Source organism: Podarcis gaigeae, assembly GCF_964106915.1.
Source record: "Podarcis gaigeae genome assembly, chromosome: 5".
Classification (NCBI taxonomy): Eukaryota; Metazoa; Chordata; class Lepidosauria; order Squamata; family Lacertidae; genus Podarcis; species Podarcis gaigeae.
Window position 1 is genome coordinate 93,984,331 of NC_139681.1, and position 27,530 is coordinate 94,011,860.

The 27,530-nt window shown below is 46.7% G+C and overlaps 1 protein-coding gene across 36 annotated transcripts in view; it reads right to left on the reverse strand.

Annotated features, from left to right (window-relative positions):
* EIF4G1 (eukaryotic translation initiation factor 4 gamma 1) overlaps window positions 1-27,530 on the reverse strand; it is a 79,002-nt gene that overhangs the window by 28,740 nt on the left and 22,732 nt on the right. For 19 of the 36 annotated variants that reach the window (XM_083739089.1, XM_083739098.1, XM_083739102.1 and 16 more), the window contains 5 exons: window positions 21,876-22,049; window positions 18,908-19,007; window positions 11,058-11,158; window positions 2,192-2,284; window positions 1,200-1,266 (listed from right to left, as the gene is read on the reverse strand). In XM_083739089.1, coding sequence (XP_083595215.1) covers window positions 1,200-1,266; window positions 2,192-2,284; window positions 11,058-11,158; window positions 18,908-19,007; window positions 21,876-22,049 — 535 coding nt within the window. Of the gene's footprint in view, window positions 1-1,199; window positions 1,267-2,191; window positions 2,285-3,182; window positions 3,691-11,057; window positions 11,159-18,907; window positions 19,008-21,875; window positions 22,050-23,336; window positions 23,358-27,530 lie in introns of those variants that run through there. The other 17 variants (XM_083739117.1, XM_083739083.1, XM_083739084.1 and 14 more) reach the window with 4 other exon arrangements.

A 27,530-nucleotide genomic window follows, 5' to 3' on the forward strand; every position in this document is an offset into this window, starting at 1 on the left:
CCTTGCATTGATGTTGGGACTCGAGCTGCCATCAGTCCTTGCCAGCCGGCCCACGTTCAGAGATTATTAGGAACTGCAGCCCAAAAACACCAGGAGGGCAACAGCAAAACACAGACTCTTGCACACAGAGTTAAAAGATTTAATTTGCTAATGGTGCAAATGGGACCACGCGAGAGCATTTGCTCGGTTTAAGGCAGGCCCCTCTGGCTGGCCAAACAAACGGATGATGCTTAGATTTTTCAAAACCTTAAATAATTCCATCACAGAAGCAGAACAAAATTGGCAGAGCCAGGAAGGTTCTCAAAGAACCAGCTGTCAGGCCAACTGCACAGTTATTGTTTCTGAGGCCGTCTGCCAAGATTCAAAGATGTACATTTTAAGCTCCACTTTTCTCAGATGCCGGTCTGAAAACTGAATGCCATTTGGCATCAGTCCAGCATGTCATCAAAATTATATACCCAAAGAAAAAGCTGAATTTAGCCACCTGTAGGAAATAGGCTAAGGAAGCACTTTTCATGCATCAGGCTATACTGCATAATAAACGTAGCTCAATGCGGCTGACAAATCTGCCCTGCTTCAAAATTTCATTACAGCCACCTCAGATGAGAATTCCTAATCCTATACAGGTCAGCTCAGACATAAACCCTGCTGGGTTTGATGGGGTTACTCTCAAAACAATTATGCAGGAAGATTATTTTTTTTAAGACCAATACGGCTACTGTTCTGGAAAAGCAAGTGAAAATAATTGCTTTCTGACTTTAGTGTGCTATAGATAAGGCAAGGCATAAATGGCAGGTGACTAATTTTGCTCTCAGACAAACTTTACCTACCCTCCAAGCCATCCAAATCAGGAAAAGAGTAAAAAATGCACAAGCAAAACTAATAGTTCCCCTTTGCCTTATTATAAAGTCACACACAGAGTAAAGCATATTTAAAAGGCAGAAATCAGAAGGAAACAAAACAGGAAGGCATTCTGATGGAGCAAGGCAGCTTCAGGTGGTGCTGGGAGCCACGTTAAATGAGGCTGGACCTCAGGTTGTTTTATCTGGGCTGAAAGCAAACTGAAACCGCCTCCCCCCCGACCACTCATTCTGTCCACCTCACATAAGTGGGACAGAGAGACACACACAGAAAAAGAGAAACCTCAGCATTCCCTTTGTCTGATTTAGCCAAACCAAACCCTGAATTGGATTTCATACCTGGCCGGACAATAACTGCTACATGTGATGTCTCTCCGTTGGCTTGTGGTTCTGGACCACTTCCAGCCTGCAAGAGAGGGGAGGGGCGACAAAAAGGAGAACAGTTTTATTATAGGATTACCTGCCCAAGCCTGCTGCAACTGACTATATTTTAGCTTAAGTTTCGGTTCCAGTGAAAAATGTTAGCTGCAAAGCCTTTCCCGCAAAACCGAGGGGTTGAATTATTAAAGTTTCCATTTCCCCTTTCCAATTATATCTTTCTCAAATATCAGCTCAAAACTGATACGTAGATTTCAAATAGATGAAAGACCAACATATATAAAGAGATGGAAATAAATAAATGGCTTGTGCCATTATCACTGTGCCATGACCTTGTTTTCTTCTAAGGAAAGGAGCCTTAAAAAACTGAGTTCAGATATGTCACGTTTTCTTCACGCAATGCAACCCAGTCAACGCAGAGAGAACCTCTAACGCAAGACCCAACACCTCTACAAATATAGCTTGTGGAATTCATTTCTGCAGTTCCAGGAGACAAAATGATTCCCATCCCTCCTCCAGAAAAGATTTCCAAGGCACTCTGGTTGCATTCATGAGAGAGAATGGTTCTGTATGAGATTCAAAATTAGCTTTAGATCGTTTGGTAGTATGCTTGGAGTTCTCCTTACAATCAAACGGCATATAAACTTCGTTTGTCTGTGGAAATACTGGCATGAACCAGGATGTACTGGGAATGGCCGGTAGCTGCTTTCTGTGCCTTCAGCAATTCCCCCCGCCGCCAGCCACCACAATCACAGGAATCACAAAGGCTGTGTGCGGACATGTTCACATCCTCTTCCTGCACAAACTTCACTCTGCGGAGGGGGCCAGAACTGCTCACCTGCAGAGGAAATTGGCCGCGTGAACTGGCCCCAGATTTGTTGCTTCTTACATGCCGTCCGAGGGTACAAGGGCAGATGAAGAGGAATAAAGCTAAAGAAGCAGATCAACATTACCTGTGGAGGAGTGGGGGTAGAGGAAGTTCTAGCGCCAGACATTATTTCCTCTGTGATATCCTTGCCGCCTTGATTTGGATCTCGTATTCGGATCTGCCAGACAAGAAGAAAAGAGGCACTTGCTGTTAGCACTGTAAGTATAAAGATTGTATATGTTCTGCTGTTGGAGAGAGGGCATTCCACTGTCACTTTCCTTAGGCACTAATGACTGCCTGGTTCCCCACCCTCAAGATAACCCCAGGAGGACATCTACAATTCATTTTGGAGTCGAGTGCATGGTCTGGCCCAGCACACCCAAGCAATGCACACAACTAGGTTAACAACGTAAAATAACTGTCCTGTGCTGGATCAAAAAAACCTCGTCTACCTCGTTCTATTTCCTGTTTCCAACAGGGCCAGCCAGCTCACATGCAGGACATGAAGGCAGCAGCCTCCTGCCTTGCAAGATCAGACAGAGCTCCATCGAATTCTGCTTCCAAGACTAGCCAGCGGAAGCTCCTAAGCAGCTGATGACCATCTCCTGTTGTCAGTGTTCGAAACACCCATTACTCTGGAGGCATTTCGCAACAGAGAATTTCATTAACACGAGCAGTTTCTAAGCTCTGGGCCTAAGATTTCATATTAAAACTGCAGAGTGGAAGGAACGGAGGACCTTTTTCTGCCTCCCCACTTCCAGCTACTCTCTGAAGACTGAAGAAGAGACCCTCTTAAGAATATTAGGGGTGTGAAAATGAACATAATATTTTAGCTGCAGTTCATTCATTTTCAGCCTTGTATTCTTGTTATAAAAAAGTGCATCTAGACATTCCGTCGTTGTGCCCATAACTTAGGTTTAAAGCTCCCAGCTTTAATATCTCATTTTCTTTGACCCCAGCGCCTGGTACTCAAGAGATACGTTGCCACTGAACATCCATTAAGCATTGTTAAATGACACTCGGATGTAAACCTCCAACTATTTGTCTAATCTCAGAGTTTGTAGCCAGCTTCACACCTTATAGATCCCTGGCCCATCCAAAACCTCACAGGTGCAGGGAACCTCAAAGGCAGAGAGCCAGAAAAGGGTCAGTCCAGCTTCCAGAGGTCTAGCGGAGGCCTAAAGTCACCCTGCAAAAACTCGTGCGTGGCAAGGACCTCAGACCACCCATGTCAGGGGGGCAACTTCGCTAAAGCCAGCTGCCATGCCGTTCAAAGATTGGCGCATATCCCTTCCGACCTCCCGACCACAGGGCTGAGGCCAGGAGGAAGCCGGCTCCTCCTCCTGGCCCTGAGCGCCCAGGGTGGGTGGCTGATGGAGGAAGCAAAGGGAAGACAGGTCCTTAGCAGCAGCCGATGAGGTCATAAGCAAGCTCTGTTTGGCAGCTCTGGACACAGCAGCTGAGAGAGCAAGGGCACAGCTTGGTCACCAGCCCCTCTTCCAGAGTGGCCTGAGCTTGCAGCCAAGGCAGAGGCAACCCAGAGCAGCAAAACAAAGCACTGGGGGAGAACAAGACATGGGCCCCTCCCCCTCTGCCCTCTTCCCAATGGGACAGCGCCCCCCACCCTCCACACCCCTTTCCCAATAGGACAGTCCATGCATTCTGACGTGACCTGAGTCATGTCACAATGCTCTGAGAAAGGTGCACACTCATTGGCTAGCTCTGCCCTTAGATGCAGTAGCTACGTAATACTCTTGGGTTGCATCCATATACTTCCCTCTTGTGGCTATGAGTATATTCGCAGAAGCACCACAAGCCCATCGGCTCAGTCGGTGTTGAAGCTGTTAAAAATGTGCCATAGTCCACAGCTAGAGAAAATGCTTCAAATTGGGGGGGGGGGGAGAGAACCTTCAGTCCTCCAGATGTTGTTTGACTCCAGCTCCCAACATCCCTGACTACTGGCCATGGTGATGGGGGCTAATGGGAGTTGAGATTCCAACACCTGGAGGCCCAGAGCTTAACCACCTCTGCTCTACATGCACAAGCCTCGCAAAGTCTGCTCTTTGCACCTCAGAAAGCAAGGCTGAGCAGCCACTACCAGATAAAGAAGACAAGAACTCATCCACCTGAGAAGGTAGCCCCTCTAAGAGAAGGAAAACTGGTCTTAAACCTCTGCTGCCTTGCAGGGTATCTTCAGGAGAAGAAAAAGCTACGGAATAAACCCTACACAAATCCAGAGTAAAGTCCCTAAGGCAGTTGAGTAGTGCCTTGTATGCCTCCTTCCTGCAACCAAGCCGCTGCCAAACATATTGCTCTGCTTTCCTTTGGACCAAATCAGCGAGGATAAGGGGGGGGGGGGAAGGGTCTTGTTGCCTGGGCAGCCCAGGACCTCCATACACACTGCCCACAGTCTGAACCCCAGTGAGGTCACTTTAGAGAGGCTAATGCAATGGCTTGACTTCACTCCCGAAGGCATACTCCATTCTCTCTCAAAACAGACAGATGACAATGACAACAATGGAAACCACAGAGTTTGGTTTACTAATGGTTCAGTGCAGTAGGAAGACGGTCACTTAGACTTCATATGAACCAAAGGTCTGTTGAGGCTCAGGGAAGAGGGGTGGGAAATTAATAGCTCCCATGCAGAAAAGTAAAAATACCTTTTCTGTGAGGGAGCCAGAGTGCACCAACTGTTATTTCTAACTACATGTACAAAAGGATGCAACTTTAGGCCAAAATGGGGACATTTGCTGCGCACAGTTGTAGTACCATCTCTCTCCCCCCCCCACCCCAATTTCCAAAACATTCCCCTCCTGTGAGGTCTCCAACCAAAACGAAGCCTGCCTTGACGTACCTACAGCACCTGGCATTTATTCCTGTTAACCTTAACCCAGTGTTAGACATTAGCCAGGCGCATTTTGCAACTGGCACCGGTCCAGTCGCAACCACATGGAGATCTCTGGATGCCAGATTGGTGACTGTGACATCATCCATCTGGCTGGCCCCTCCAGCTTTCTTAAGCAGGCAAGCAGAAGGGCTTATTCATTGCCTTTATATCCCACATGGTTCTCCTCTTTCCTCAGTTAATTCCTACAACAACCCTGTGAGGTAGGTTAGAAGGCTGTGACTGGCCCTAAGTCAACTAGTGAGCTTCCTGAGTGGGGATTTGATTTCTCACAGGTCCTAGGAAGACATCACACTGGCTTCCTAGACTTTTTCTGCCATGGGGCAGCTATATCCAATTAAGTAGGTGAATAAATATGGGGAAAGCAAAATATCCCTCACAAAAGGATCTGAAATATTATCCCTAAAACTTCCAATTTGTTTTATTCTGGTTTTATTTAGTGAGTTGAAACTGCTATGAGATTTATTCCCCTTTAAAATATAAAGCATTATATAAATGAAATGAATAATAAAAAATTCCATCGGGGGAAAATGGCTCCTAGACATTCCATAACCCAGGTTTACAGTGCCATTCGGCAATTAGCTTATGCATCCGAGTTTCTAATGCTGCCTTCACCTTTCCAGCTTGTTTCTGCTCTACTCCTGGAAATTAAATTGCGGTCTTCTTAGGGCGGGGACCAGCTTGTTTAATTCACTGTGTAGAGTTCAGCAGCAGCATTGATGATGCCTTGCAAATGATAATGGCACCTTGCCACAAGAGTAATGCACAGTTCCCCACAAAGCAAGCGGTTACGTGCAGTGAATTATCTCCCTCTGGTAGAATGGAACATCCGGAAGCACAGGGGAGGGACTCTGGCCTACTAAGGACAGACTGTCCATTTGCCTTGGACAACACAGGATCCCGTTTCCCCTGTAGTCTGTGCCATGGCAATATTTTCCCAACTTGCAACAACAGAGAGCTCCAGGAAGTTAACACATAAAACAGTAATTAAAAAAACCCCACACACAATCAAATTGGATTCTGAATGAGCGCACACTCTTGGCTGCAGCATCAATGTGCCAAATTCACACCAGGGCATGGCACTCCAGATGACTCAACATGAATGAGGCACTTCAGACACCCTTTCAATGCTCGCAGAGGAGTGACGAAAGATTAAATGGGCCGGTTTTTCTCCTGCTCCTTCAGCAGATGGCTGCAACCCAGACTCGGTCCGTAAAGAGACCCTAACAGTAATGCACCCAGCATTTATAAAGGGTCAGCTGAGGTGAGGTGGGAGGCAACAGGAGGTATTTCGGGGCAAAATATCTAAATTTCACATATATATGCAGCATCTGAACTGGCAGCAACTGACAAAGAGACACTTGGTTTGTGGTGGTTAGCTGACCCAGTGTGTGGCAACTTGTGAAAAATGCATTGACAGGGATCATAAACAAAAGAAATGAAAATAAATCTGCTGATATTATAATGCCGTTCTACCAACCTACAGCACAGCCACACTTTGAATACTGTGTACAGTTCTCGTCACCTTGCTTCAAAAAGGTGAGCTGGGAGAGGTTTGAGAAAGGGCAACCAAACACCCGCCCCTACAAGGGGAGCTTACAACATTTGGGTTTTGGTTTGTGTTTGGTTTTTGTTGTTTTGTTTTTGGTTTAGAGAAAAGCTGAGTAAGGTAAGGGAATAAAATACTAGAACTTGGGGGCATCCAATGAATCTGAATTTCGGAAGATTTGTGAGAAGACGAAATAAAGTATTTTTCCCTGCAACGCATAGTTAACCTTCGGAATTCACTGCTGCAGGAGGCAGCAATGGCCACAAAGTTGGACGGCTTGAATGCGAGCAGTGTTTCTACAACTCCCATAATTCCTAGTTAGCAGGACCAGTGCTTAGGGATTGTGGGAGCTGTAGTCCAACATCAGCTGGGGATCAAAGTTTGAGAAACACTGCAACAGAGTCACAGTGACCTATGCCAGGCACATGGATGCTACACCAAGCTCACACCAATCAAATCTGCTTACTCAAAAATTTAAAAAAATTGCTTGTTATTTGTTAAGTGGCATTTGTATGCTGCCCCATGATTGGCAGGTCTCACAGACCCTCCTAATGTCCCTATTTTCCAGGGACACTTCCAGATTTACAGAAGCCATCCCAGTTTCTGATTTGATCCCAAAATGTCCTGCTTTTCCTTAGGATGTCCCGATTTTCATCAGAGAAATGTTGGAGGGTATGGTCTCAGTTACTTTATGACCCTCTCAACTGAGCCATGACCCTCCCAAACATCAGGAATGGTACAAATTGTGGTCCAGCTGCTTCTTGAAGGTCTCGGGCTCCCACATCCGTGTTCTGGAGGAGATTTATACATAACACTGCTTGTAAATGCTTCTCAGCAGCCAACTAAGATGGTCTTTGAGTCTACACATATGTATACACTGAAAGGCAGGGATGACATGGGGAGAGAGGGACCCACCCTTTTGCCACCTTCACTGATGTATGCAAAACAGCTGCCAAAGCCCGTAAAAAGGGGCTTCATGCCTACATCACGCAGCCTCAGAAGTGAAGTTCGCATTCACATCCCCATAAACACAACCATCATCAGCCGTTGGAAGAAAAGCCGATTCAGTCAACACAAGGCACACAGTCCGCGACAACCAGTCGCCTACACGGGCGTAACTCATTGCACGCGAATGCTACTATTTTAAGTGTCTAGCATAACTCTCTGCTCTAACAACCCCTCCTTAGTAGCTATAAACAGCTCAGGTGCTTGCTGGACACCCTGCCTGACTAGGATTCACAAGACAGTTACAATGACTAGCAAAATGGGGGGGAGGGTGGAACATTTTCAGAAGATCCCCGCATTTTACACAACACTTCCCCAAAACTTTTACAGGAGGAAAAGCCCAGATGCGTCTATGGCCTGTGCGCCTCCGACAGGACATCTTTCTCTCCCCCCAGGAACATGGAATGCATCTCTTGAAACAGGACAAGCCGCATGTAGTTACATGCACAAGGTCCGTGCCTCTAGGTCTACCTGTTATGTTCTGTTCAATGTGCGATGGAGAAGGAAGGCAAGGTGTCCACCAAGAATAAGCAAGCTCCAATCCCATCCATATGCTGCTGTAATAATTTATATTATTATTTATAACCCTCCCATCTGGCTGGGTTGCCCCAGTCATTCTGGGAGGCTTCCAACACATATAAAAGCATAATAAAATATCAAGTATTAATGCTAGCGCTGCCTTCACCTACTTGGTGCCCTCTAGATATTTTGAGACTACAATTTCCATCAGCCTCAGCATCACACAGCCATGCTGTTTGGAGCTGATGGGAATTGTAGTACAAAACATCTAGAGAGCACCAGGTGGGTCTACTGGTGACACGGATGTGGCCCCTGCATGGCTGACAGCCACCGTCAGTAATGCATCTTTTTATTTTTAGCTGCTGCAATTTTTCACCCTGCTATTATGGCTCCAGAGAGGCAGCTTGAAATAAACCAAACTTCAAAAACGTGATGAAAGTGCATCATCATATAGTCACCAAACTACCTAAAGCAATAGCATTAGATGGGCAGGACTACAGTTAGCTCAAAACTTTTCGATTAAAAGGAAAAAGAGCAAGAGAAACTGTCATGCCACGTCCCAACACACCTGCCAGAAGAAAATCCCCTTTGACATCCTCCTAAACAGAGAAAGTAAGAATTTACCTGTGAGGTTGGTCTAGGGACTGAGTTCTGTGCTGAGGGCGTCACTACAGAGAAGGCCCCGCCCCTTGTCCCAATCACCTTGGCTTGGCATAAAGAAGATATCCAGAAGCACAGGGAGAAGGAACGAGACGCTTGCAAAAGCTACTATTAAGCCAGCATCTTCCTTTGGAGAAAGGAAATCAATGCATTTGCTCTTCTCACCCGATTCTTCTCCAGAGACATTAACTGGCACAGGGTGGAAATGGACCGTGTAGAAGCATACCACACAAGTAATGGAGGATAACCAGCCCAGGGTGCGTGCAGCCACACCTAGCCGTAGCCTCAGCCTGTGCACAGCTTCAGCCTGCTCTCCCCTGCCATTTCTCAACGTTGTGCCGAGCTGCATTCCAGACTCCTGATCCTTGCTGAACTCTGACCCAGATTGCCACATGCCCCTCGGCCGGAAATTACACAAGAGCATGCGGAGGTGGGCCCTGCTCCCCTGCCCTGCCAAATCCACACACACAAAATCCATTGAGGAAAGGTGAGCAGCTACACTTTTCCATCGGGCTTCACAGAGATTTTGAAGGTCTTTTGCACCCAACTGGGAGTGTAGCTGTGTATTTCCTATGGCGCCGTGAGTTTTGCAAGTAATTCAGTGGCAGGGGACAGGCAAAGCGAGCTCTCCGCATGAAGGCAACTTCAGCTTCAAATAACTGCACAAAAACCCAGCAATGGGTGTGTGTGGATGGTTAGATAGACTTCTAAAACATAATAGATTTCAAAATGCCAGCCATGACTCCACCTAGGGAGGGAGACAATTGCCAAGAGAAAGTCAACCAGGAATTTGTTCCCTGGCTAAGACAGGAAACCTATTGCCAGTGGCAGGGCTAAGCCTAGAGAATAGAGGAAACCATAAAATGGCTCCAAGCAGATGTCCTTACCACTTAAACAGCCAAGGCCAACTACCGCACCCTTCTAGAAGGATTTTTTTGGCAGAGGGAATGGCTTCCTGATAGGCTCATATCAAATGCTGCCACAGACCCTATCAGTTTACTGAGCCATATAAATAGGCATCACCTATCCTGATTGGGACGCGGGTGGCGCTGTGGGTGCCTAGGACTTGCCGATCAGAAGGTTGGCGGTTCAAATCCCCACGACGGGGTGAGCTCCAGTTGCTCGGTCCCTGCTCCAGCCAACCTAGCAGTTCGAAAGCACGTCAAAGTGCAAGTAGATAAATAGGTACTGCTCCAGTGGGAAGGTAAACGGTGTTTCTGTGCACTGCTCTGCTTCGCCAGAAGCGGCTTAGTCATGGTGGCCACATGACCCGGAAGCTGTATGCCGGCTCTCTTGGCCAATAAAGCGAGATGAGCGCCACAACCCCAGAGTCATTCATGACTGGACCTAATGGTCAGGGGTCCCTTTACCTTTTTATCCTGATTGGTAGTGGCTCTCCAAATCTCAGGTCCAAGCCTGCTAGGTGAAATCTTTTCAGCCAGGATGCTGTAACCACATGCTATTCTACTGAGCTACAGTTCTTTTCTGGCACCTGAACTCCAGCATTCTCCTTTTAGAAGATCCAACTGGCCCTCATAATCTCAGTAATCAGGCTGGGCAATATATTGATATATTGTCCCAAACCGGTTTTAAGTCCGTATCATGATATCAGTATCAGAATTCTTCACTTGGCAATATATTGGGTATCACGATATGTGTGTGTGCATGCACCATGCAAAAATCACAATGCGGGAAAAACCACGAAGCCAGCCAATGCCTCTACACAGCTTCATCCTTATTTCAGACATTGTGATATGTCAGATTATCATGATGTTTAGCTGGTAATGTATCACAGTGTTGAAAACCAGGTATCACCCAGCCCTACTCAGTAATACTACAGGCTGTGTGTGTTTTCTGTTTAACTGCGGTAACATATCAATTTTGCAGAAGCTGCTCAACTCTCTTAACTTGAAGTTGAAGGCCACAAGCCCTTGAGCCCCAACTTGAACCCAAGTCTCAATGATCTTAATAGAGCTTACTTCTAAAAACCTATGCAAGATCCCAGTGCTTGGCACATATACTTGTGCTCACCTGTACTTTTAGCCACTTCCCTTGGAACATAAACACACAGACATGGGCTAAGTCTATAATTTGCACTTTGGATGCCAGCATCAAATTCCTAGGTTCCAGGAGAACCACAATGCCTGGGATTCTCTTTCACCAGCCTCATACCCAAGACTAGGTAGAATTAGAGGGAGATAGAATGTAAGGGTAGGTAGAATGAGAGGCATCAACCACCCAACAAAATGCAGTCCTGTACAACATAAACTTTAAACTCATGCCCAGCGCCCGCCCCCCCAGCTCCCATCTTACCGTCTTGCGTTCTCGCTTTGGCGGGATCGGTGGCTGCTGATTCATGATGACCTGAGCAGCAGGGAACTGCTGCACACTCTGGGCAGGGTAATATGCACCAGCTGGAGAGGGGAGAAAAGGAGGAAAGTTAAGGCACTGCTGTCCCAGAATTCCAAGGGGCAAATCATGCATCTGCAGGGGTAGTTCCTGAGCTCATCTCACAAGCTTAAAGGAATGAACCGCAGGGCAGAGCCATCAGGTGATGTTGCCAAGCACCTTTTTCAGTGGGGGAAATAATCCCCCGACTAGCACTGGGGCAAGTCACTGCTCAGCTCCCCCTCCACACACGTACGAACAAGAAGAGAGAGAATGACTATCCCAGGAGGAACTCCCAAAAAAGGCAGGAGGCTCAAGGGTGGCTTGTTCGCCTCTAGACCTGGTCAGGAATGTCAAAACCGGACCAACTTGTTCAGCAAGCGACACCTCAGCATTCTTTCTCCATGATCCTGAGCGTCCCTAAGCCACCCCACTTCCCCACCTGGGGCAACCCCTTGCTTTGAGGCTGCCCCATCCTAAATTAAGGCATGCTGAAGAGCTACTGCTGTAACTAGCCAAATCTGTGGCCTTGTTTGCCTGGTTGCATGGAGCAAGGAGGGGAGGAATGAAAGTATGGCTGTGGTCTAGAACTGCGTGTCCCCAGAATTCCCTGGCCCACCTCCTCAGCTCTTCTCCTAACTTCCTTCCAAACCAACTCTCTCTGTGAGCAGCAAACAAGAGAAATAGGAAGACTGTACAGAAGCAGGGACTGGCTCTAGGCATCTCCTCCCCCAGCCACCTTCCCAAGCTTTGTGGCCTTATCTTCTGCCCAGCATGCATGACACCCACCTAGTCTCTCCACTGGGCAGACTATTTTGAATCCAAGACTCTGGGAGACAAAACTTAAGAGAGTCTAGGGGAGGGCAAAGAGTTCTAGAAATGAGTGGAGAAGCAATTGTGCTGAGAATTACAAGTTCTACAGCAGGGATGTGGAAGATGTGGCCTCTGCTGGTGCTCTTGAACTACACTTCCCACCATCCCCAGCCTCTGGTCCTGCTGGCTCTATAGGAACTATCGAGGGATTTCCGAGGTTGCTCTCCCAAACATCTCACCTGCTGATGCGAAGTGAGGAAAGCAATGGAAAAGCTTCGCCTAGTTGACCTCTGGGGCTGAGCAGACAGAAAGCCTCAAGATAAATGTGATGCTAAGGTGTAATGATGGACAGAGTGCCTTCGGCAGGGGAGACATCCATGAAACTGGACTATGCCTTGACCAGAGCTTGGGCAAAATGATGGGAGGACAGCCTTTAACAAATGTGGTAAGACAGAGCCCATGGAGAAGAGAAGGGGGGAAATAAAACAGGGACAGGGATTCTTGTCATGTTTCCCACACTTCCTTAGGCATTGAGCACCCTTACAGCTGTGTGCAATCCAGGCAATCTGGGTTGGGAGGAACCTAGACTCCAGATGGCATAGCTACCAGACACTGCTGGTGTTTACTTCCTGGCTGTCCTGCACATCCAAGGGGTTACCAACTTGATTAATAATAACCGAACAAAACGTTCCAATTTACAACTGTGCCACAAGGGAAGCTTAAAAAGCAGTTTAATTGCTGTGGTTTCCTTCAACAGAACTGAAGCAATGCAGCACAGCATGGGGGAGGGCTGAGTGATATATCAATATAGTGTCCAAAACCATTCTCAAGCCCATACCATGATACTGGTTTCCTCATTTTTGACCTGACATTATACTGTGAATCATGATGTGTGTGTGTGTGTGTGTGCGCACGCGAACATGCATGTGTGCTATGCAAAAATCACAATGTGGAAAAAAATTGTGAAGCTAGCCAATGCCTCTACATAGCTCCATCCTTATTTCAGACATTGTGATATACAGTCATACCTTGGGTTGAATATGCTACATGTTGAGCGCGTTCAAGTTGTGCTCCACAGCAACCCGGAAGTAACGGAGCACGTTACTTCCGGGTTTCGCCGCTCACGCATGTGCAGACGCTCAAAATGACCTCACGTGCATGCGCAGAAGTGGCGAAAAGCAACGTGCGCGTGCGCAATGTGCCATCACTAGTTGTGTTTGCTTCTGGATGCGAAGGGGGCTCCGGAACAAATCCCCTTCGCATCCCGAGGTACCACTGTATCAGTATATCACAATGTTTAGCTGGTGATGTATCACGAAGCTGAAAACCAGATATTTCCCAGCCCTAGTGTGGAGGACCTTTGCCCCCCCCCCCCCGATGTTCTTCAACTACAACTCCCATCATTTCTGACAACTGGCCATGCTTGCTAAGATGAGCAATAGTTCTGCAACATCTGGTTCCCCACACCTTCAGGCAACTGTGGTTCAGTCCTTCCAACAACCAGGTCAAGGTGAATCAGGCATCATAAGGAAAAATATTGAGGGTGGGAGCAAGAAACCCTTGAGGTGTGATGCATATCGTCAGAGCTAAGGTAGCCTGGACCAGTGGAGGCACAAAGGAAGGCATTCAAAGGATTTCTAAAGGGTGGGAGAAATTCAAAGCCAAAATGATCACAAGCTACAGGGGATCTGTCTTTCCAGACCTCCTGTGGGACTCTCTCTCCATAGTCAAGGTGTTTCCACCCCGAATGCCCCAAGTTCCACAGGTGCACCTAAGCTCCAACCCCGCAGCCTGCGCATTGCCTGCATGTGCTAGACCATAGAGAGGAGCTGCTGCACTGACTAGTCTAACCTGTTCTGAGCACATGGAAGCAGCCCTCTGCCTGTGCTGAGTCATCTGGCCTAATAAACTTTATGGGTGGGGAGTGCAGTGCGGCACTTTCACAAGCTGACAGTCACCCCTGAAGCAAGCAGCCGCAGAAGCACGCAGCAAGCCGGCCGTGGCAGGAGGCTGCCCAAGCAGGCAGCGATCCTGGAAAGGGAAGCTGCCAGTGCCTGTGGGAGATGGGCAGCAGGGGAGAGGACCATCAAGCTCACCTCCTCCAATCACCGCAGGCTTGCAAGAGGAGAAACTGCGCACTGATCCAACTGCTTCCTGCTACTCCAGGTCTCAAGGCACAGGAGTCAGATTGGGGTCCTGAACACACAAGCTTCTCTCCTAGAGGCCCCAACTCTGCACGGAAGGGATGGGATAGGAGCAGGCAGCATATCAGGCTCAGCACACCCGCTGCAACTCAGCCCTCTGAAGAAGCTGAATGCACCTACCTTTCGGGAAAGGGTGTGGGCAGGAGGGGTTTTTTTGCAACCTCTGCAGCACTGAAAGAACTATGACATGCAGGACTGGGATGGGATGGAGGCCTCAGCTCACATTTCTGAGTCTGCAGGAGCAGCCTGGGACAGGTCCAGGCTAAATATAGCAATAGTGCTCAGTGATCATGTGAGCCCCATGTGGGGAAGGGAGGGAGGGAGGGAAGGAGGGAGGAAGAGGAGGACCAAACACTCAAGGCAACTTGACAGAAGAGCTTTGGGGAAATATTAAATCCTGGGGTGGTGAGGAGAGAGTGTGTACTCCAACAGCAGCAAATCTGTGCAAGGCAGAGCTGAGAATGTGTTGTCTCCCCTGCTGCACATGCGCAAACCCACCCACCATTGTGGCTTGGAAACGTAAGACTAAAAGCCACTTCAGGGGTGACTGGGTCAGGGGCTGCTATCAAACCCGCAGCTCTCTTACTGTGCTGCCGCAGCAATCCAAAGCCAGGCTGAGGCTAAAGTCTGCGCAGCCACTGGCAGGGCAGTTAAAGATTAAACTGACCCCACCAGAAAGGAGAAGAGGAGAGGGGCCCCTAGAGATGAGACGAGACGGATCCTGCACCCAACCTGCCCAAGCACACAGGGGTCATGATCCAACACTCTAGTGCCGAGTCGCTCTTGGAACTGTATTTTCGCGGGCTAAATTATTTCAAAACAAAAGTATTGAGACCAAACGGGAGTTGAAGAGAACAAGTGTGCACAGTTCTCAGTCACTCTGAGGGAATGTCATGCAAGATTTCTTCCCACGCCCTCTTGCCAGGGCAACCACGGCCTCGGTTTGCCACCAGAACTATTGTTTCGCAGCTCAGGATCACTTCCAACAGGAGTCGGGCTTCAAAAATGTCCCATTTCTGTGACATTTAGGGGTAGCAAGACAAGAGACGAATGTGTGAACCTCCCAGGCTTACGTCATGAATGGGGACACATGTGGCCACCCAGATATTTTCTGGACTCCCAACTCCCATCATCCCTGATCGTCAGCCATGCTGACTGGGGCTGATGGGAGTTGGAGTCCAACAACACCTGGAAGGCCACAAGCTCCCCATCCCTGCCTTATATCCTTTGACAATAAATAACAATGGGCATCGGTCCAGAATCAGCAGAGGAAATCTAGACCAAACCATTTGGGTGGGTGGGTGCCTAAGGACTTTAAGTATCCCTAAGGCAATAGTGGGATTGGAAAGAAAATCTGCACCAACAAAGCTGGCAAGGGGGAAATTGACATGGGAGCTTCGCTCTGGATTTTTCAATTCTTCTGCCTTCCACTGCATGTATTCTTTTATTTATTTGAATGTGCAGCTCAGGACTGGCTTAACACTTCCTCCCTGTTAGGCTTTACCCTTACATCTCGCTCCGAATATATTTCCTTACCTGCTCACTCTGACTCTCCCAATAATCTCTGCTTTGCAATTAACCAAACACCTCCCTGAGTTTCTAGACCAGAGATGGAGAAACTGAGTGCATCCACCCAGGTGTTGCTGGTCTACAGTTGCCATCCTCCCTAGCCGCTGAGCCATCTTGTGAGCAGATGGGTGGTGGAACATTTTAAGGCCACCCCTGTTCTTAACAGTACCACAAGGAGGCCTCTCAGAGAAGTCCCACGTGGTGGGGTTTCTTATTCTCACATTGCTACCCATTTCTCTGGCCTAGTTCTTGCTGCGGTAGCAACCTGGGTAGCAGCTGTAAATTTTCAGACTGCAGGTGAGGGTTCCCATGATTTAACAATTGTCCATAGAATGAAATCCCCCACCAGCCCCAATAATGCATGCAACGTCTTGTAAGAACAAACATCTGATTACCTGAGCCCACACATGCAGTCTGAAGTGATGCAGCCCAGACACAGGCTTGCCACCCCAGCAAGAGCTAAGGCTCTACTTCACACACACACACACACACACTTATCTTACTTTAGTATGAAAAACTTTAATAAAAATCTTATTACTGGGACTGCATGCTCCCTTCCTTGAAGTGTGAGAATCAGCGCATCTGGTAAAAAGCAAGGGGGCGAGAGGAAATTAAACTGGAAATCGCTCAGTTTTAGACTAGGCCTCCTTCCAGCACATGCAAACCCCCCCCCCCTTATATTTATCTTTATCAAACACGTCTTTATTTAATAAAATTTATACCCTGCTTGATTGTAAAAAAAGAAAGAAAAATCAAAAATCCCCCAAGCAATAAAGAAAATCAAGGAAAAAAAGGCAACTGCATTTTAGAACATACAGAATACGAAAACAAATTAAAACTGTCTCAACTTTCTAAGCACCTGAGTAGACTCGTCTAAACAAGGAGATTTTTAGCAGTCACCAAAATGAGTAAAATCAAGTCACCTGCTCGATGTCAATGCGCAGGGAGTTCCAAAGCGTAGCCGCTGCCACACTAAATGACTGAGCTCTTACAAATGTGGAATGGGTATTCTGCGGCACCTGTAGTAGTGCCAATTCCGTGTAGCCTGCTCCTATAAACACCGCTTCAAAATTGCAGTGGAAGATCATACATTTTTCAAACACGCTTCCAATACAAAGAGCTCCCTGTGTGTAATGTGAACTAGCACATACAGAAGTTTTTTTTTTCTGGGGGGACGCAGGGGTACGCATACCCCTAAATATTTTGTGAATCTTTGTACTTTTGCCCATTTACTTTATTCATTTTCCCCGATTTGAACTATAAAACTGTGATTTTCTTGAGTCAAAACATTTTTTTAGGAAAAAAGCACTACATAAACATACCCGCCCCACCCTGCACTCTTTCAAGTCCTGGTATCAGAGCCAGCCTACAATGAATACCAGTTTCTGGGGGGCAACTGTGGAAGAGAAAGCCACTGCCTTCATAACCAGCTGATAGGACTCCCAAGGTGCATCTGGCAAGCAGCTGTAGGTAAGAGGATGCTGGACTAGAAAGCCCTTTGCTCAGACCTTCTTGTGATCTTAAATGGTGCTGTCCAGAACTCCAACAGACCTGATCATCTCACAGTTAACTCTGCTTTATAGGGAAAGTGCTAAGAGTTTTCTGAACTTTTACATCAATTCACACACGTTATATCTCAGCGATCCTTACAATGGCTCTTTAATGTAGGCCACAATTCTTCCCCCTTGCCCTGTAAAAAGGCAGAGAGGTTGACAGCAAAAAACAGCAGCTTGCCTCAGGCCATCGGCTATCTAGCTAGTTTATGGCTGAGACGACATCTGAACAGGGCAACTTGCTGTCTCATAGCTCAATCCCTTAATAGCTATGCTGCAGTCTTTGCTTTCATACTAGCAAAGGTCTCTTTGACACACACACACACACACACACACACACACACACGGAGGTTCTCATCTGCCCTCCCCAGAACCCTGTTCTTAAGGCCCTTAATTCTCATCCCCTACTGAAAGTGGAACAATGACACACCTATTTGCAACTGCATCTACTATGTAATCTTGAGCCAATATACTCTCTGTCTACAGCGTCTCTCTTTGTCTAACCTTGCAACTAATTGGGATAGTGAGCACAGCCTACAATCGTGCGCAGCCTACAATCTTGTCAAAAATCATAGGCTCAACCTCCTGGAACAAAAATCTCTTGCACCACTCAGTTTGCTTGTTTGTTAGCTAGATTTCCAGAGCACAGACACAGAAAGGGAATAGAGACTAGCAGTCCAGGGGTAAGAATCCAACTACATGGGACTCCCCTTCTGTTCTGAAAACATCTTTTGCTCAGTGATTAGATACTCCTGCACTTCCATATTCTAGTCTGAAGCGGAGTGAGGGGCAGAGGAGAATCACTTGGAAAACACACACACACATGCAAATCAACAATCAGAAAAAACAGAAGCAATTTTGAATCGGGCTGTAACTGAACTAGTTTTATAATAATTTTCCAATCAGAACACTAGGTTGCTATTCAGTGAATTTGCAAAACTAGAAAACTAGAATTTTGGGCCAAATGTTTAGTATAAATACTTTTATTGAAGGTCCCTCCTAGATGCAGGACTTGAATTAGTTTCCTTGGTTCTGTGTTTTATTTAAGAGTTGGTCCCTAACCTGGGTAACAAACAGTGATGTAGAAGTAAATTCTTAACCACACTCAATTTGAGGCTTTCCGCAATCAAGACCCTCCTTTCATTTTGTAGTTTAAGATCTAAGTCAAACTAGACTTCTCTCCCTTCCACAACATCCTCTCTCCCCACGCCACCCCACCCCAGATTGTCTTGACTGTGTGTGACACAGAATGACTGCGGCAAAAGGAATTCTAACTTAATCAAGCAAGGAAAACATCAGTTGACTTCCACACTTTCACAGCAAGTAAAGCCACTGCTCAAGGCTAAACTGCAAAGGTGACTCGAGCCCAGAGACATCTTGCACATAGATGGAACTTGCAGAACAGGATCAAGAGCAGAAACACACTGGATGTCATCAGCGCTCAGTCGGGCAAAGAAAAAGCTGCTCCCACCCTGCAATTATACGCACCACCAAAATCACAGGATCTTAAAACTGGAAGGGACCCCAATGGAACTCGAAGTTCAACCCCCTGCCATGCTACAAACAGAACATGTAGTGATATATCCCCCCCCCCAACACACACCCCACACAATGACAGTCATACCCGTCCCCTTACCATAGGTGCCAAATTCTGTGGGGCTGGCTCCAGGGTAAAAGCTGGGGGCACCTGGCTGAACAGGATACTGCTGAGTCGGAACAACGTATGTGGAGCGGCCCTGGGTCAGAGAGGAAAAGGAAGAAAAGGGTAGCAAGTAAGTGCCCGAGATTAAGCTTGGAGGAGGAAGACTTGACACAATGGGGGAGGGGTTGCAGTAATGCACCAGTAATGTGCACCAGATCAAGAGGAGTGGAACCGGCAGGCCATAAGCAAGGCCACAATAAACAGAGAACAAAAGACACCATCAACCCCACTAAGGGGCTCGTGAACCTGGAGAGACCAAGCTGTGGCTTTCCAAAGCTTACACCCAACCTCCCTAGAGGTGGTGAAGGCATTTTCTAACTAAAGGGGGTGTTTCCAAATTCTGACTCGTTCGCATCTGCTTTAATGATTCACGAAGCACCTGCTCATCCATCCCTTATCCAGTACTACATAACTCTATGCCCCATCCTAGATAAGGGTTGACACAGAAGCCGCCTGATACCATTTGTCTACAGCCTTTCTGATCCTCCACAGCTTCTCCCCACCAGCTTAAAAGCAGCCATAGACACCCAGCTTTCATGTTCTCTCTATATATTTTTACTCTACATTTGACTTCCTTCAGATTGTTTTATTGGTATATTTTAATATTCTATAAACCACTTTGAGATTTTTCTTGAAAATATAAAGCAGTATAGAAATGAAATGAAATAAATAATGCTGCATTTAATCTGTGTGCCGTGGCAGTGAGCTCCACCAGCCATGTCTGGGTACTATCTTAAAAACTGGATCATTACTCCTCTCAACCCCCTGACTTTGGGGCAGCGGGAGGCTCACAGTGACAGAAAATCAAGAACCTGTGGTCCAACATTGTGGAATCTGCTTTTGAATAAAAGCTCAGATGAAACTGATGCTCTGGGTACCTTACCCTAGACATCAGACAAGGCACTTTTATGATGGATGCTGGCGTAAAGCGAGGCTGGAAGGTATCCAGTAGCTGGATACCCATCACCTGAAATAATTACATGTGCAGCCTACTCACACACATATTCAACAACAACACCCCCAGATCAGTAGCCTCTCCGCTCCAGCATCTGGGGTGAAAATGTGGGAGTGGAAGGATCCATGGCCTTTTAAAATGTAGAGGGAGCAGGAGTTGTTTTCGTTTGTTGCTATGTTTTTTGTGGTTTTATACTGTAAACCATCCTGTGATCCCTGGACGAAGGGCGCCATAGAAATTAAATAAATAGTAGACACATAGCCCAGGAGAGCTTCGGGCTGCAAGTGGATCAGATCTCAAATTGATAAAAACAGTACGAGTGAAATAAATTGTCAACATCCTCTCTGTATACATTTTCACACAAGAATACACACCAGTTCAAAAGAAAACAGCAGCATGGTTTGTTTGTTTTATGGTGTGCCCAGGAGTTGCTGCAGGCATCACCAATGAGAGACCCCCCCTTTCTGAAAAACAAGGCTTGCCCTTTGCAGCTTTTGAAAAGACTTGTATTAAAACCAACCAGTAAGTCAGTAAGACTTGGTTTAAATCATTTTTTTTTACACAAAGACTCATTCTTTCTGGCATAATATTAATATTTACAACCAGATGAAGGTTTCATTTTTTGAATAAAAAAATTTCAGGGTAGTTTTTATCGTTATATCAAAAATTACTGATTTGGTTTTACTATTAGAAATACATAGACAGATAATTATGGAAATTGTGAGGTTTAATAAGTTAACAGTTTATATTTGGACAACTTTTCTACTGTACTTTATTGGAAGGAGAAAAATAATCATTTCATTAATAACAATTTAAACAATTTATTTAACTCAGACAATAACATTATAGCATATGTATCCATGTTTGTTAACTGATGTGGTTAAACAATCTTTTTAAAAAAAAAACCTAGACTGAGTTTTAGCACACATGAAAAACTTAAAACAAATCCTTATTTCCTGATTTACAGCCTTTGGACTATAACGTAACTTAAATAGAAAACTATCTTTAGAAAGATTTTTCCTCCAAAAGCATTTTATTTTAAAAAATCGATTTAAATTTTAAAAAGCCAATTTTTTAAAAATCCATTTTTTTAATCATTGATTTTTATCCACCCTTAAACCAACATTACATTTTAGATCCGCTACCTGACAAAATCAGGGGTCACTTTTTTGTTTTTTGAGTTGATCAAAATGGTTTAAACTGATTAAACTTCGCAGCCCATACAGACGTCATAGGTGCATCAAACCAGTCAAAGCGTGCGCACACACAAAAATGTTCTCAGTGGTCATCCCTCAGTTCTGGGTGACTCACCCAAGCCCAGCCTTTCATGGTTTCCTGAAATGGTGCAAGATGATATTTATTCAAACTCATTTGGGGTGAACGAGGAGGGAGAGGGCAGCATAATTAGCAGGTTACCCACCCTAAGCCCTTGGGATAGTGTGGGTTACACGTCCCATGAAGTAAATAGTTCACACGCAGGGTTGCAAGAGCAGTTTCGCTACCTCTTAAGCTCCTACCGCTCAATAAGCGGGACATGGATCACATCAGACGTGCCAAATCTCTGCAACTGCCCCCTCTCATCAGGACTGTGGACATTTCCCTGCTGCTCCCAGGGCTTGCCCCGGAGCCCTGTTTCTGACCAGCACATCTGCCAGGAATGTGTGCACATGCATAAGCGGGGTTACCATTAATCTTATTTTACGAAACAAGACAGCAGTGCCCATAGATAACCACAGGAAACGTTGGAGGCAGGAGGAGAGTGCTGGGGGTTAACAGGTACGCAGTCAAGGTGAGGGCGCCAGGAGCGAGGGTCCGAAGCCTGACCCACAACTCTTATCAAGAGGCCCGAGGAAAAACAAGACAGCAGCAGGCTCCCGGAGACAAGGCTCGCTTGGGAAAGTGCAAAGAGCTCTCCAGGTCTGCCCTCAGCCCCGTTCTAGCCCTCACCTGCTGTCCAGGGATGTAGTAGCCTTGCGAAGCAGGGTAGGAGATCTGTGAGGGGATCATCATCACCTGGGAAGCAGCTGGATAAACATGAGTGGGTGGGCCAGGCCGAGCCGACGTATTACTCTGCACCCGGGAAGCACTTGTCGGAGGCTGGGCCCTGTTCTGGTAGAAATGCTTCAAGAAAGAGAGAGAGGGAGAGAGAAGAGAGAGGGGCATGCTTGGTTAGCAAGGCCTGGCCTGAGGAAACCCCAAAGACACAGCTGCCAGTCCCGTGTCCACCTCCCAAAGACTCTGGCTGTGGCTATGTGGAGAAGGTGGCACACAAGAATCTGCCTGTACCCATAAAAGCATGGCACAGGGACTGCCAATTCCAAACATGGATTCTCTGGAAACCAAGCTTTTGTTTTTATTTCGAAGAAGGAAAGCAAGTTTCGGGACTTGGAAGGCTGCAGAGAAATACAAATGGCCAATTTCCACATGCCTTGCTCTGGTCTTCCAGACGGAAGGTTACAGGGTATCTATGATAAGGTGGCAGAGACCACAATCCTCCAGCGGCCCTAGGCAGCAACCTAGTTTACCTGAAGGACCACTGTGAGAAGCAGGAGAATGGTGGTGGGTTGGCACTTCCACCTCTTAAAAGTGGCCCACCACTTTGTCCACAAATATAGCTGAAGGGGCAGAGAAAACGGTTCAATTTAGCCTGGGGTCTCCTGTTGCAGACCTTCAATGCTATACTGTTCTATGTGTGTAGGTCCTCCTTAATCAAATAAGCATAACCAAAATTCAACAAAACAAACTCAATGCAAGATGTGCAGAGAGGATACATGATGCAAATTACCTTGGCTACAAATGGGTCAAGTTTCTTCAAAACTCAAGATCAAATAATAGTTGACTATATCCAACAGGAACTGGCAACACTAGTCAATTTCAGGCCTGGGTTGCCTCTCCTGAATTTCACAGAACTAACACATGAAGCTCATCTGCAGCCAACCGGGGGTTTCTAGAGGTGCTACGGCATACGCATACAAGTCCCAGGATGCAACGCAACATCACATGGGCAAGGCAAGGTAGCGGGGGAATAGAAGACAAGAACAGTGAATTCTGCAACCCACAGAGCAAATATTTTTAAAGAAATTAAACAAGAGCAAGAGGATGTTCCAGAGGCAGCCAGATCAGTACGGAACATCTCCACCCCTTGCCAGGATGCAAAGGAAGCCCATTATGGATCACGCCGATTCACGTGACTCTTTCTCAGCCCTCTGCACAATGAAAGTGGTACTCTAGCCAAGGAGTTGTGCTTCTCCCCATCCCCACAAAGACTGACCCTATATACTGATTTTTGTTTTAGTTGCGCACTGAGCTACGGATTGGAGACTAGAGAGGGCTCTAAGTGACTTGCACCAATGCTTGGACCCCCCCCCCCCGCTCCCAACCAGAGTAGGGTTATAGAAAAGGCATTACCTGAAGAGACCTGAATCCTCCCTGTTAGCAAGCACGCACGCGCACACACGCACACAAGGAGAAAAGGGAGAGAGAAGAGAGACACACAGAGAAAGAGAAAGAGACAGGAGTTACCTACAGCCAGACAAGTTACGAGGCTCAGGGGAACAGCTGAATGCTGAGCAGGATAGCAGCAGCAGCGCCATGAGAAGGAAACTGGAATTGGGGGCTGGGGAAGGAGGAGGAGGAGGAGGAGGAGGCTCAAGGGAGAAAAGGGAAATAGGCTGGGATGCATGACCAGAGGCAAGAAAACGCCATCCTGGGGAACAACTCTGCTTGCAAAGTCCTTACACCACTTCCCACCAAGGGTTCAATGAAACTCTGGTCCTGACTGCAGAAAAGTGTGTAAGTGTGTGTGTGTGTGTGTGTGTGTGTGTGTGTGTGTTTTGGGGAGGGTGTTGTTTGTCAAGCAGCTGGGCAGGCCAGAATGTGCAGCTGTGCCGCGTTCAGATCAGCTCGTGAGTCACAAATGGTGCCGGCCTCCTTTACACTGACTGCCATGCTCTGCATTTAACTTGCAAGTGGTCCAGCCCTCACTTGCAAAGCATTCTCCATCTCTGCATTCTGACTCGTCTTCCTTCCCCTTGCCTCTTTCCCACTGGCTGCCAAGCTCATCTATATAATCTGCCTCCTTCTCACACTCACGTCCTAGCATCTCCTGCTCCGGCCTTTGGGCAGAGACTGTCACAGCGCCCAAAACACTGTTGGCCCTGAGTAAGAACTCTGAACTAGGGATTCATCCGCAGCATCTCCCATACTAGAGGCAACAAATCCTGTAACCTAGAAAAGAAAATATTGCAGTTTTTGCTGTTCTTATTACGGTTTGTTATCATTTTGGATTTTTAATGCTGTTAAATTGCCCTCTGGTGTTTGGGTGAAGGGCAGTGTGAATTTACTAATAATAACTATTTTATAATAATGTCTTTATTGGAGACACAGGGAAAGAGGAAGGGGGAAATGGCACATGTCACCATGTCATCATGTCATCAGTTAATTGACTTGGAACACATCCTTGGGAACTTCAGTGTAAGATGGGCGCCTGACAGCACTCAAGAGTCATAGAAGTTGCTGAAAACATTAATCAAAAGTGTTCTTTACAAGTCCTACAAGAATATGCATCTGGGTGTAGCACCCCAGCACAGCGCTCTATGTGGGGCTTCCCTGGTGCTTGAACCAGAAGCTGCATTTATTGCAGAGTGCTGCAGCACAATTGCTGACAAGAATGAGGCCTTGTCAGCACGTAACCACTGTGTCCAGAGACCTGCACTGGCTGCCCATTTGCTACTGAGCCAAGTTCAAGGTGTTAGTATCAGCATATAAAGCCCGTAACAACTTGGGACCAATTTGTCTATGAGGCCGGCTTACACCACATATCCACTTGATCGCTTCGATGGGCGGAATTGGCACTATTGCAAATGCCACATAATATCTGTTCCACATTTGTAAGAACTTGATTGTTTACTGTGATAGCACCTATGTTTTGGAACTCACTGCCTATTGATACCTTTGCTGTACTCTTTTTGGCACCTGCTAAAAAACATTATTTAGACAAGCCTACACGGATGAGTTGGGTAATTTTAATCTACTTTAGCATTTTAACATTTGCATGTTTTTAAGTATTGTACATTTCTCTTGATTTTTTAAAAATCTTTTTGTAGAACTGCTCTGAAAGGTTAATCTAATTTTTTGAACTTTCTATTTCTGCTGAACTGTGCAAATTTCCCTCTTTATGTGATCCAACACTGTTTGCTCTCATTGACTGGAATTTGCACAACACTGGAAAGTGATCTTTGCACCAGGAAAAAGTGATTGCTTAAGGAAGTGATGGGATTTGTTTATTTTGGTTAGGCCAGCAGATACAGTATGAAAACGTAAGGAGATGTTTGCAGTTCAACTGCGCATTATATAATGACAGATTTGAACGCAAGGTTCTTTTCTTTGTATATGATTCAATATTTGCACGAATACTTCTAATTTCGTAATGAATAAATGGGAATAAATGACGGCACCTTGTACGCCTCCTTCCAGCAACTGCTGCAGGCAAGCTGGTGCCAAACATTTTGCTCTGCTTTCCTTTGAACCACATCAGAGTCCAATAGAGGGGCAGCCCAGGACCTCCATACACTCCATACATTTTGCCCAGGCTTCCACCCCAGGGAGGTCATTTTGGTGCTGCTAACACAGTGGTTTGACTTCACCCCATAGGTGCACTCCATTGTCTCTTGAGACAGACGGATGCCAACAAATGGGAAGGGGGGCAGAAAGAGGAGAAGCCAATAAAAGCCTTAACTGCTTTTACCTGAAGTGTCCCCATGACTAAAATGTAAGAACATAGGAAGAGCCTTATAGGGTCAGGCCACAGAGCCATCTAGTCCAGCATCCTGTTCCTACATTGGCCAACCAATGGGAAACCTGCAACCAGGTGGAATCGCACTATCCCTAAAATCTTTACCAGCAACTAGGATTCAGAGGCCTATTACCTCCAACAGTGTAGGCAGAATGCAGCCAATGAGCCCAATAACCATTGGCAGTCTTATCCTCCACGAATGAGCAGGTTTTCCTTGCAGGAACCCATGCTCCATTTCTGAAGGAAAGAAACACCTTTCAGCTGCCGTGCTCCCTGCATCATCGTCGTCAGCATAACTTATTATTTATACCCTGCCCATTTATACCCTGCCCATCAGCCACTCTGGGCGGCTTCCAACAAAATATTAAAATACAATAATCTATTAAACATTAAAAGCTTCACTAAACAGGACTGCCTTCAGGTAGATTCTAAAAGTCTGGTAGTTGTTTTTCTCTTTGACATCTGGTGGGAGGGCATTCAAAAGGGCGGGTGCCACTACCAAGAAGGCCCTCTGCCTGGCTCCCTATAATTTGGCTTCTCGCAGCGAGGGAACCGCCAGAAGGCCCTCGGCACTGGACCTCAGTGTCCAGGCAGAAAAATGGGGTGGAGACGCTCTTTCAGGTATACTGGAGCAAGGCCATTTAGGGCTTTAAAGGTCAGTACCGACACTTTGAATTGTCCTTGGAAACAAACTGGGAGCCAGTGCATAACACTATCTCAGTTTTCCAGCTTTCTAAGCTCTTGGGCAGGCCCTCAAAAGATGGGAAGATGGGCGAGGGAGGGGAAGCTTTGGGATCACAAAGGAGGCCATGTGTGGTTACGAAGGGCAAAGCCACCCTCAACCTCTTTCTAAGCACAGCCCAAATGAGCCATAACTGCAAATATGTACTTGCATGCGCATGTGCACAGCCTTGAACCCAAAGCAGCTGGAGGCCTCAGTGGTTAGCAAAGTGGCAGTGCTGTGCAAATTGGAAGAGGTAAAGAGGGGAATTCAAACCCCAAGGGACAAGGGGCAATGTAGCAGAAGAGCACCAGCACATCTCGCCGTGACAAGGAACCTCTCGCCGAGCTACTTCTCATGGGCTTCATTAGCAACAGCCAGATCCATAATGACGTCCCCAGAGGGCGGGGGGCAGACGTGAAGAATGGTAACAGCCCTGCTGCATCAAACCAAAGGCCAGTCTAACCTGCCCTCCGATTCCCCAAAGAGGTCAACCATTGGGAAGCCACAAGTAGGACATGAGCACGATAGCTCTTGATCCCTAGCAGCCGGTATTCAGGAGCCAAATGCCTCTGATACTGGAGCTGCTATGCAGAAATCCAGACTTGCAGCCACTCCACGGATTTGTTCTCCACGGATTTTGTCCAATCCGCTCTAAAGCCATCCAAGCATTGAGGACAAGGGTTATTCTAGATAGTCATCAACATGGATGTCAGGTGGAGCTGCCTCCCCCTGCATCATCAACTTGCCACCTTGGGGCAATCCCCTCTATGCACCCAGAAGGTGCTCTTTACTCTGCAGTTCCTTAAGATACTGGGCATGCAAAGCGGAAAACTGCTAGAATGTGTAATTTAACACAGTGAATCAGTTCTGAACTAAGGGAACCAGGATTGAGTTGATAAAGAGTAGCAATAATTCTTAACAGGTCATCTTCAGAAATTGAACTGTGGAACAGAAGTATTCCCAGCTAATATTTTTTTAAAAATCTCACTCATTCTGACAACAGTACTGTAATACAGGCCAATATCATCTTCTCTGGAAGGCTGATATTGACAGGTGGTGACTTCCTAAAGTCACACACTGAGAT